This window comes from Clupea harengus, chromosome 4 (assembly GCF_900700415.2).
Source record: "Clupea harengus chromosome 4, Ch_v2.0.2, whole genome shotgun sequence".
NCBI classification, from domain to species: domain Eukaryota; kingdom Metazoa; phylum Chordata; class Actinopteri; order Clupeiformes; family Clupeidae; genus Clupea; species Clupea harengus.
The window spans coordinates 20949470-20961322 of NC_045155.1; the positions used below are offsets into that span (position 1 = coordinate 20949470).

The window sequence follows — 11853 nt, forward strand, 5'->3', positions numbered from 1 at the left end:
AGAAGAAAGCTTGAATAAACATAGCCTCCCAGTGGCTTGAATAGAGCCATTTACTTCATGCATTTAATTTAATATCAGAATATTCACATCATTGTTTTTATATTAGAAATGGCAAGTGCAATTGCCAAAAAGTTAATAAAAAAATATGCCCCTGCTACCAGGTACCCACACTACAACAAGTATGACTGATAATAAGATTAAGATATTGCTGGTCTGTCTATCCTCTGATGTATAAGTGTAACTGTTTACTGTTTTCTACAATCTAATTATCTAATCTAACAGAATCATCTGACTCTTCTCGTAACGTGTGCTAGTGGAGAACCTCTGCCCCAGTCTTCCACTGCGCCTATCCTGTAATTTTGTCCAATTTTCACTAAATTGACATGCTGTGTGTTGTGTTTTTGTTTTTTTTCTGACAGTTTTAAAGATGGAAAATCTGTATCACAACTTCTCTTCATCCCCATGTTCCACAATCCATACATGACCTGGATGAAGTGGATAAAACATCACAGAGTGTCGACAGCAGGAGTGTTTTGAGGAAGAGCAGGGTAAAAGAATCATATTTACAGCGGAGTGGAGTGAACTTCATGTGCCATGTTTCAGTGTTTTGGGTGGGTCTTGTTTGACTAAATTTGAGGTGGTGGTGAGATCAGAGAGGAGGGAGTGCGCTGGGGAGCAATGGGCGCTCTGTTCCACTGACAGGAAATGGAGGTTTAGATTTTCCTCAGACTTTCCTTAAAAAACACACAGCATTCCACCCCACCTTCCACTGAACACTTGGAAATAGAGGGCTAGCAGGGAATACGAGGGGAGTGGCAAAAGCAAAAGAAGGAGAAGACAGCGCTTCTGGGTAAGGAAGCTGTTTGGCACTGCGGTTGGGATTTGTATACAACAGACCAGCATTGCAAGTAAGTAACAGTATGACTGAACAAAAAACTATGCCGTGATTCACATAATTTTTTAGCTCCTTCTCGTCATGTAATCAATGATGTGATGTTAGGTGGATTGCTGATAATGCTTTTGTTCAGAATTGTAAGGATTAATTTAAAGAACTAAGAGCTCCTGAAGCGATGAGCCAGAATACTGTAATGACTGACTACTCTTAGTCCACATTCATAAACACAAAACCATCGCTTCAAATAGTTGACAACATGTCTAAACTTCGAGGACGAGGATAACTCTACACAGTGTGGAAATATCAAATGGCACATTCCATCTTGATTTAGCAAAAATCTTTCTATTTTAAAGTTGCTTTTTGGAATTGCTGCTCATTGACTGGAACTGTTGTATGTCATTGCGTGATTTGAATTGATGAGGACGCTCATGACCTAATGAAATTAACAAAGATGTGCGTCTCAGACCTAACTGCACAAAACCACAAGAACTGTTTTTCTCAAATACAAACAATGCAGTCACTACTTTTCCTTCAGGGCAGAGGATTATTGAAGTCATACTGTAAGTAATTACCAAATAATTACATTTTAACTCTTTCCTCCAAGGCTTTGTGAGTTCCTGAGGCTCAAGAGCCAATCTTGAGTTAAACACTAGGGCAGTGTTTTCTGAGCATATCCATCCCAAGCCAAATGATGGCCCTTTTTTATGCTGTATACTATTTTAACCATTTTTGCTCTTTTTAACTTTTTTTTATCTCTCTATAAAATGAGAGGTACTCTGCCAGAATTGTTTAGGGATACATGCCACAGTTGTATGTGTGTGTGCATAGGTCTTCTGGGGTCCTCCACCCAAAATGGCATACCTGTTGATGTTTGTGACCCTGCTTCATCTCATAACGCTTGCCGTCCTCTTCATTGCTACTATGGAAAAGGTGAGTTAGACTAATTTCTAAGTTGAACATAACAGTTTATTTGAATCACCTCTTGTGTCCGCCTCATGCCCTAACCTCAGCATCTTAAGCAGTATGATTTACGTCAGAAGGTGGCAAGTCACCTTTACAAATGCTTTTTGACAAGTTCACCTTACTCAAAGGTACAAAAATGATTGGCAACACAAGACATTACCAAAACCTAATAAGTGGTGATCTATCCAGGTACACATGATTTTGTGAACATTTGACAGGTTTTTCTTTTTAAATTGTATTGACTTCACCATTCATTCTTTGTTGATCTCTCTCCCTCAGTCTTGGTGGGTTTGGGAAGGATGGGAGAGTTCCGACCTGTGGTACAACTGCAGATTTGACAATGAAACAGAGGCCTGGTTTTGTGCCTCATCAAGAGAGAATGGTAAATACATGGCAGCTTTTATCTATGCATCTATTTACAATTCCAATCTTACACTTGAATAGTGGGTGTCATATCTGTCATATCAGAGAAGCATATATCTGCATTATTACCTTATAACTACATTATCATTACTTTTAAGATATAGTTGTTTGATACTATATTGGTATATATTGTCAATAAAACCGCTTCCTGGTAAAAAAAAATGATAATGAACACTAAAAGTGGATTGTTGGACAATATTCTTTGCATCAGGGCCAGAAAGAAAACAATGACATCATTGTTGTAAGCATGGAGGAAGCATTTTGTCCACCAGAACCTGAATGTGCCTATGGCAAATGTCTGGATTGACAAGACCAATAACCATACTTGCCTTCCTTGTATTCAGAGTGGCTGCAGGCTGTCCAGGTCCTAATGGTCCTCTCTGTGGTGTTCTCGTCAGTATCCTTCCTGATTTTCCTCGGGCAGCTCTTCACCATGTCAAAAGGGGGGCTCTTCTATATCACTGGCCTCTGCCAAGTGTTCTCTGGTAAGGGCCCCTAAGGGGCTGACACACTCAAACACAACAGCACCACAGTGACTCCCCAACATGTCTTCATAGTGGACTTCCTAAGACTCTGGGCAGTTGGCATTGTGCTCAGGCAGGCTAAAGCATGATGAAGGTGAATTCTCATTCTTGTGACTTTCTTGTGCCCTCAGGTCTCACTGCGTTCACGGCAACCCTCATTTACACACTGCACAACAAAGAGATCCTTCAGGACGCCCGAGAGTTGAGTTCGGGACACTTTGGTTACTGCTTCATCTTGGCATGGGTGTGCGTGCCTCTCTTACTGTGCAGTGGCGTTATGTACATTCATCTGCGCAAGAAAGAGTAGAACTATAAGGGTAACTGTATGATGCTGTTGTCATTATATGCTGACTTGATGTTGATATCATGAAGACACTGGCAGTTTCTCATTAATCTCAAATGCTGCTCTGTGTGGTAGTTTTGTAATGGAACAGAAGCGGAAGAACAGGCATGGTAGAAAACGTTGTAATAAACACCCTTCGGCTCTAAGCATGTTACATGATCAATGCCCTTTTTCAATATGGTTTTCCATTTTGTCAGTAGGTAAGTTGTCATCAGTTTAATATCAATGCCAAAAGTATGTACCTTATTAAAGAGAAATGAAGGCTTTTACTGCGGTTTCCTATGCATGGACATTTTTATATTTAGGAAGTATCAGAAATGCTGTATTTTTGCCTAAATAAATCAATCAACCGATAACTGTCATTTTCAAATCTTTTATAATTTGTATGTTTATGTTAATTCGCCAGGCGCTTCTGTCCAAAATCGACTTACAAAACATTCGATGAAAAAATAAGTTATATTACAATTTAGCATAATTCTGATGGTTTTGAGGCATGGTTTCACTCTCAAGAAATGTGAAGGGCCCAGAGTCGGTAAGTAAACATTCCAGATCTCTTTCTCTGTATCAGTAACCACATATCCAGCATGTGCCAGGGGCTCCATGATAAAGTCAGCCCAAATGTAAACCTCATTATAACAGTAGGCTGACTAATCATTTGAATAAAGGTCAGTACACCTGCAGACTGTAGAGGCATCTTGTTAAATTACATGTATTTCTCAGAAATCCCAGAGCCTTCCAATTGATGGAATACAGATCCCCTAACTCCCAATGCCCTTAAGACCCCTCATTTCTGAAGTAAAAAAAAAAGCTTAATTAAGAAATGAGGTTTGGTGCTTGGCCTCTTTGAACTTCAAATAGCCATTCCATCTTAGCGGCACGCCAGGTATCTACAGTACTCACCCAGTTGGTTGATTACATACAGGGATACAATAACCATTCTTTTGCTCCAACCTTTGGTGTGACTGCACTGGTCAGTGTGTTTGAATGTATTCCCTCCAGCCATTATGACAAAATAATGAGAATCCTGATGTCTGATTTCCTAGCGATATACATCAATTATGAGAAACACGAGAAACAAGACAAGAGAAACCAGGCTTCCTCCAACACCAGACAAAGGATTTTAATCACAAGTTTCCAAAGATCCACACACCCACTCAGTGCACCAGTTCTACTGCGGGTCGCTGCATAGAGTATAGGATGGCTGCCACATCTTTTCTCGTGACAGTAACATCTACGTTTGACAGCTCAAGGCGCTATCATTAAGTCATTGTTTAAGTTTGTAATAGAATGGTCGTTAGGCAAGAGAATTAACAATATGGTGTGACATCATATAAAAAGCTAACCTTTTGGTAGCTTTAGCAAATATAACCCTCACTCCTGTAAAGACAAAACAAATGATATATATAAAAACAAATATTTCAACCCTTTTTTTTCCTTCTTCAGGAGTCCACAATGATTTTGGGGTGACAAAGACAGAGGAGGTTAGTGTCCTTAAACTGGGTATTTTAAAGTAAGGCTACTGGCAAAAGAGGGAATGAGAAGCAATGAGAAGGTGGTGTGTGTGTGGGGGGGGAGGGAGAGGTTGAGTGAGGAGGTTCAATCTGGAGAAAAGGAGGCAGCATTAGATGACTAACAATCATTGAGGTAAATACCTGTCAAACTCTTTAAGAAAGCTCTTTATTGATCAAATCATTTGTGTTCACCGATTACGTCCAAACCCACCACAACCATTCAAGTTTCTTTTCCTTTCCATCTACATCACTCCACCCCTAGGATACTCCAGACTCCTCCTCTGCCCCAGCTTTACCGTACTCTTAACGTCTTCTTCAATGCCCTCCAAGAACCGAAGAAAAAAAAAAAAAAGCAATTAGAAGTCCACAAGTCCAAGTGATTCCCCTGCAGGCGGGGAGCTCAGAATGCTGTGATTGGGCCAAACCACAAGGGGACGCTGTCACTTTAGCCGCTGAACAATGACCGCGTTCAGCAGGTTAGCATCTTTGAGCGTCTGGCCTTCATCTGTCAGCTCCTTGTTGGGGAAGGTGGTCATGAGGACAAACTCTGTGGCGGCCATCGCAGGGCGCGCGCTGGCCACAAACTGACGGATATCCGACACCCTGGGAGAGCAGGACACAAATTGAAGGAAGAGGTTTAATGTCATTATGGTTATGATATTTATGAGGGTCGCCATTTAACTGCAAATTACTGTACAAAAATAACATAATTTAAAAAGGCCTAGATGATTATTTCAGGGATGTATGCCCACTTCCTCTTATCAACATCACTGTTTAGGATCAAATAATTATTTTACATTTATCAATCTTTCATTCCACACTGGACTGCAATATAATACATTTAAATACACTGGTTCCACACCGTCCCATGCTTACACTACACAAACACAAACAAACATGCACTTCAGCCAATAACCTTTGGATCGACAGTCTGTTCGATGCTCTCACCTGTGAGTGTGGTTGAACTTCTGCACTAGCCTGCCACCATCTGCAAGCCTGATCTGGATGTTGGTTACTGGTTGGCTGGTGTCAACGGTGATGGAGGCGCTAGCCTGAGCCTCATTAGCAGCCTGTTCCAGTTGGACACCTCCAATCCCCTCAGTGGACACCACCTCAGGGGTCGCGCTACAGACAGACAGACAGACAGACAGGAACACGTGTGAAACGGGGGAGATGAGATCAATTAGGCCAAGTGCAGACGGACTCTAGTTTGTCTGAACCCGGTGAACCCCGACTGCGGATAGCCCCATCATGCAGACGAACGCACTGTATCCGCACACTGTATCCGCACTCCCTCGAATCGGGGGTCCAAAGTGAGTAACCTGGAAATCCGATTGCTGTTGGTGTTCGTCTGCACGCTATCCGCATACCTAATCGGATTGCCCCACGTGATCGCATCATTAGACCAGCCAGAACAACGGACACAACCGGCATTATTTAATAACTGAATAGTTTCCCATGGCGCAGTGAGTTTGGCAGCCAGTTATAACAGCTCTCCAGTTTAAAAAAAATATATTCTTCCTATTACCTTGCTCCTTTTCCACGTGAATTTCCCTAACGGGATTAATACAAATGTATCTATCTATCTGTTGTTATATGAGCAAATCTGACGTGAAAAGATTTTTTATTATAGATGGAAGTTTCAAAACAGATGAATGTTATGTTAGCTTTAGTCCTGTCAGACAACGATAGCGATAGCTACTAGCTAGCGTTAATGTTACTTCAGAGGTAGCCTACAGTACGTGAAGGACAAAGCCCTCAACAATAGCCTACATTTGTTGTTAGTAATAAAACCATGAAATTGGAAGCAATTGTAAACCATGAAACATTCAGGATCCACAGCACTTGCATTGTGGTCTCTCCTGCTCAAGCTCAGCATCTCCATAAAGCACAGGCATTTAAACAACTCAGACATGTCATGTTGCACTGTTCTAAACTCTTTATTATCAATAACAAATATAATTATTTTTCGCTTTACCTACAGTCTGCTCTTACCACTGATTTTATAAACCACCATAATGTGTTACTGTGCAGATTAAATGTAGGCTATGCGGCTAAGCTAAACGCTGCTAGTTGGAGCTCAACTACTGTCATATGTTATTTTGATAGCATGCTCCTGTCTTCTTCTCTGTTTTCTTCAGTTGTCTGTAGCACCAAAGCGCCACCAACAGGCGTGGGGGATGTACTACAGCTGAGTCAATCGGATTCACTGGGTTCATGTGCACGCGATGTAAAAAGTGGGTAGGTGTGAAATAGGTGTGAAAAATGAACCCGGGTTCAGGCAAACTAGAGTCCGTCTGCATGGGGCCTAAGGTGGCGTTAGAGCCAAACTCAACAGCAACTGAGTCACAACAGGTGAGGCAGGGTACCCTGATATAACAAAGACAGACAGAGCATAACACAAAACCACCTGTATCAACCCTATGCCCCCTTGTGGACATACTATTGCAATGCAACCTCATGCTGAACTGTGTTTTGATGTAGAGGTGCTGTGAGTGACTTCTACTACAGTAACCGCTCAAATAAGGCTAAAAAAGACTTGATTCTTTGTTTTGACTTGCTCGCTGCACGGCTATTGCTATGGTAACGGTGGAAATAAACAGAAATTGACAAATATGTTTCTAACAATGTGATTGTCATGTTTAGAGTCACAGACCCCCCCCCCCCCTTCCCTATTCCCTTTAATGATAATGTTAGTGATGTTTCCTCCCTTATAACCTTGGAAACAGCATCAGTAAAGGTAATGTAGCTTCAGTATTTCAAAAAGGTAGGCTAATTAGAGTTTGAATCTGGATTGTGAGACCAGTGCTGATTGTTTGTTTGTTTGTTTGTTTGTTTGTTAGGCTAGTTACACATTAGTCCCCTTTACACTGACTGCCTACATTAGAATTGCATTATCGATTATCACTAGAGATGAGAGCGTTCACTCACCTGCCCAGTTTCTGGCCTTCCCCAGTGAAGGCCCTAAAGGCCATCTTGGGTTTGGAGAAATCCTCGTCCCTGTGGTCCTCCATGTCCAGGTTCACCTGCCCACCCCGAGAGCGCTGCCTCAACTCCAGAGGAATCTCCCTGAATGAGGGAGGAACACAAAACAACTTGCAAAAAACACAAACAAACTAACTTTTCAATAGAAAAATAAAAATAGGGGGAAAGCCTCTCCAACAGCAACTAAATCTATTCCCTCCCACCGTCCTGTGTGAACACCTACCCTCTAGCCGCCGTCCTGTGTGAACTCCTACCCTCTACCCACCGTCCTGTGTGAACCCCTACCCTCTGCCCACCGTCCTGTGTGAACACCTACCCTCTACCCACCGTCCTGTGTGAACCCCTACCCTCTGCCCATTGTCCTGTGTGAACACCTACCCTTTACCCACCGTCCTGTGTGAACACCTACCCTCTACCCACCGTCCTGTGTGAACACCTACCCTCTACCCACCGTCCTGTGTGAACACCTACCCTCTGCGGATGGCCTCCAGGAAAAGGGCATTTCCAGGATCGCTGTAGTTCCTCAGTTCCCCTTCATCCAGGCTAAAACCAGTTTTCCACAGCTTCAGCACAACATTCACCTGGAACACAGAGGTGTGTGTGTGTGGGGGGGGGGGGGGGGGGGTTAACGGGATATGCTATTTTCAGAGCATGACAATAACAGGAAATCAAGCATCATAAATTAAATGTCTTCAATGTCTTAATTTCAATGGTTCTAATATTTGCTGAATTTCAGTAGCATACGGTATTTGTTCAAAAACTATGATATGTAGTCTTAGTATGAGATCTTAGTGCATCCATGGGCAGCCACTCACATTCTGTGTGCTGTTGGCGGATCTCCGTGCTCCTGACACATAGGCGGACTCTTCCTCAGGGGCAGCCCCCAACCGGTAGCCACCACCAACAAAAGCCTGGGTAGAAGAACGACAGAAAGAGGGTCAAAAAAATGTGAAGCTCTAGAACTTGTAGCAGTCAGACCTTGAATTTACACTTTCTATGAACGGATGGCAAGACTACTACATTAAAGTGATTAATGTGGAATTGATGCACATGCCTGTTTTACCTAATGAATGTTATCACTTTGGATGCATCAATACCTATACAGGCATCCGGTAGCACCACAAATTGCTCTCACAAATGCTACAATGCCATCCTGTAGTTCCATCTCTATGTCGGTTTGGCCCATTAAGGCTACACGCAGTCATAGGAGTTTGAAACTCAAATAACCAGATCAGGGCAAACAGAAATCAAACACCAAACATCAAACACTATACAGTGTTAAAAAGCAAATTAATCAAATAGCAAAAAAAATACAAAGTACCTGATACATCAGCTCATGCCTTTATCAGAAACAAACAGCTGCTCATTGAATACCTGCCACTATTTTGCATTCCACACTAATAAAACTAAGAAACAAAGACCCCTCGGCAGTCCTGCTTGACAATGAACACAGATTCAGTTCCTGGGTTGACTGCACCAGTGCAGATCTGCAGTGAGGAGCACTTCACACTGTTTAACTTTTCTTGAGCCAAGGGTACTGAATAATTCATAATACACCAAATTTAGAAAAACTGCAGTATGAAAAGACCTGTGTGTTTTTTTATAATGACACAATCGAAAGCAAAAATAGTAATTCATAAAACATTTCATAAATCCATAAATGCATTTTTTCTTATCCAAATAGCAAATCACACTACAGAGGGACTATAAGACAACTACTGAAACTACTAAAACTGAAAACAGTAAGTACCCAAAAGTACTGAGTACTCAATCCTCGGACAAGTAGGACCCTAACCTGCTAGAAAGGAGGCTAAAACCCTAGGGCTACTGTCTGTTGGTAGCCTATCTCTTAAGGTGTCGGGTAGAGATTTACTCAATGCATGACTTTTAAGCTGCTGGCTACCATTACATACATATCAGAAGGGTGTTGCTACCTTAGCACCGCTGGATTCTCCAAGCCCCTTCCCTGCCTTGTCTACAGGGACAGCCCCGTGCTCCTTAGCCCCCCGGAACAGGTCCTCCACCACCTCATTGGAACTCTTCTTCTTAGGCGGACCCACAATCTGCTGCCCACTGCGCTCGGACCCGCCAGCAAAGAATCTGAAAGGGAATGAGAGGTCAGTGGAGACTCCCTTATAAATTACTATACAACTACACAGTAGCCTGCATAGCTGTTCATCTTGGAATGGTTCCAGTGATGAGCACAATGCATCTGCCAGCAATAAAAGGACAAGACAACAGAACTTGCTGAAACTGCAGCTCTAAATGGGAACCACTGGCAGTCTGAATTAAAATGGTTTACTAAAATAGCATTACCTTCTCTAAATGAAGAGTGCTTCATTGCATACCAATTTTCATTTGCAACTAGACAGGTGTAAACTCACCTCTGGCCTTCCTCTTCATCACTATCATCATCTTCCTCATGCATCAGGTCTCTGAAGGAGGTCACGCGGTTTTGTTCACTGCATGAACAAAAAAAATGTGGCACCAACTTTTAGACTTCAGTCATACAGTGAGTATCAGTCAAGCAACAAGTCTACCATTTATAACAGACAGCAGCTCTGGGGTAAAAGAGGGAGACCAGAAGCTTACCTTGGCCCAGCTGATCGAGAAACTGAGCCACTCTCTGGTTGAGGCAGGGTTACAATGTCATCTTCAGCTCCATCTTCATAAAAGCTAGCCAGGGCAAGCTAATCAAACAAGAGAGTTTTTCATAAATACCTTTGCGAGCTGGGCCAAAATCAATGTATACAGTGTACCAACAACTGCTTATTAAAAATAGACATCAGTAATATACCAGCTAGCCGAGCTTCTTAATTACTAGGCCAAAATACAAAGTCATGGTATCAGTAACAGAGTAACAGTAGCTTCATAACACAAAAATCTACTGCAACGGCACAATAATTCTCATTTACAACTCGTGGGTCATCGTTACAGTTAAAGTTAACTTGACTAGACAAAAGCTAGGATAGTATATCTAGTCATCTGCTTAAAAACAAGCCATCATACCTAAGTACGGCAAACTTAAATATTCTTCTTCAACACAGTTAGAAGTCATCAGACGTTAGCTAGCTAACTAACAAGTGAATTTGGCTAGCAAGCTAGCCATCTCCAATTCACAGATGACATGATTCAGAGATTGATGAATAACGCTGGTGACACCGAAGGCAATGCGATGTCAATAAATGCACCATCCACTGCATATTCAAATACTAGCTAGCTAGTACGCTGTGTTACTAATTCTACTGGATGGCATTTATTGGCTGTTTTGCGGTATGGTGAATATGCCGGCTAACAGTCATAACGATAGCTTGCTAGCTAGCTTACGTTCAAAGCGATAACGTTGGAGGTAACAAGCACAGAGCAAAACTTTGCCACCACTATGATTATGCGTGTAGCATTTGAATATTTGATACACGATTAAAGGGAGAACTTGAAACTCTTGGATTTTCCACTTTTGTGGGTGGCAATTCATCTCGAGATATTCTTTTTAGCCTAGGATAAGAGAGTGACTTGCACAATTTGCCAAGCAAGCTAAGCTAATAAGCCAACGTTAACTTGCAAGCTAACCTCGGCTGTGAAAGTACCGCTACGATAATGAAGCTAGGCTAACGTTAGCTATCCACGGAGTAATGGGCAAACAGTCACCCTTATCAAATCGGTTGTCCTACATCACAAACGACTTCGATCTGACATACCTGTAAATCCCAACCAGCTGATTCCAAGAAAAACCTGGCCCTCTCCTCATCCACATCTGTAACAGCAACAAATTCTCTCACCGCCGCATCTTGGTCCGCCATTTTGAAATGTCAATGCAGATAAATTTCCGACTAGATCCAGGGAAACTGGGAAACTCACTATTAGTTCCTATATGCGAGAACGTGCTATTCGTTCCTATATGTCTTCTGGACAGTTCTATAAAGATAAATATTGGTCTTCCATTGCTTTGTATTATCTTAAGTGTCTTATCTAATATATACAATCAACATTACACAATGTTACTATAAGCCAGCGTCATGGTTTCAAATATCAGTTATAGCCTACTTCACATAGGCTACGAAAGGAAGCCAAAAGGAAGCCTACATAGGAAAACGGTATTCCACTAGGTGGCAACCGTGGCCTAAGAAGAGAGAGGCTTGAGTTGAGACCTATAAAAATGATGCTTTCGAACAGGATAGATTTTAACATTAGGTTTCAACACAGCCTGTT

At 42.0% G+C, this 11853-nt stretch overlaps 2 protein-coding genes across 2 annotated transcripts; one reads left to right on the forward strand and one right to left on the reverse strand.

Moving 5' to 3' along the window:
* Positions 1-420: 420 nt before the first annotated feature.
* emp3b (epithelial membrane protein 3b) lies at positions 421-3940 on the forward strand. The gene is made up of 5 exons (XM_031566733.2): positions 421-908; positions 1724-1825; positions 2138-2240; positions 2626-2766; positions 2937-3940. Exons 2-5 carry the CDS (start codon positions 1748-1750, stop codon positions 3110-3112), a joined length of 498 nt encoding a protein of 165 aa, XP_031422593.1. The 5' UTR covers positions 421-908; positions 1724-1747; the 3' UTR covers positions 3113-3940.
* Positions 3941-4243: 303 nt separating this feature from the next.
* nsfl1c (NSFL1 (p97) cofactor (p47)) lies at positions 4244-11510 on the reverse strand. The gene is made up of 9 exons (XM_031566732.2): positions 11343-11510; positions 10237-10334; positions 10029-10106; positions 9579-9744; positions 8460-8555; positions 8116-8225; positions 7591-7728; positions 5608-5784; positions 4244-5262 (listed from the first exon to the last, which is right to left on the reverse strand). Exons 1-9 carry the CDS (start codon positions 11442-11444, stop codon positions 5100-5102), a joined length of 1128 nt encoding a protein of 375 aa, XP_031422592.1. The 5' UTR covers positions 11445-11510; the 3' UTR covers positions 4244-5099.
* Positions 11511-11853: the final 343 nt, after the last annotated feature.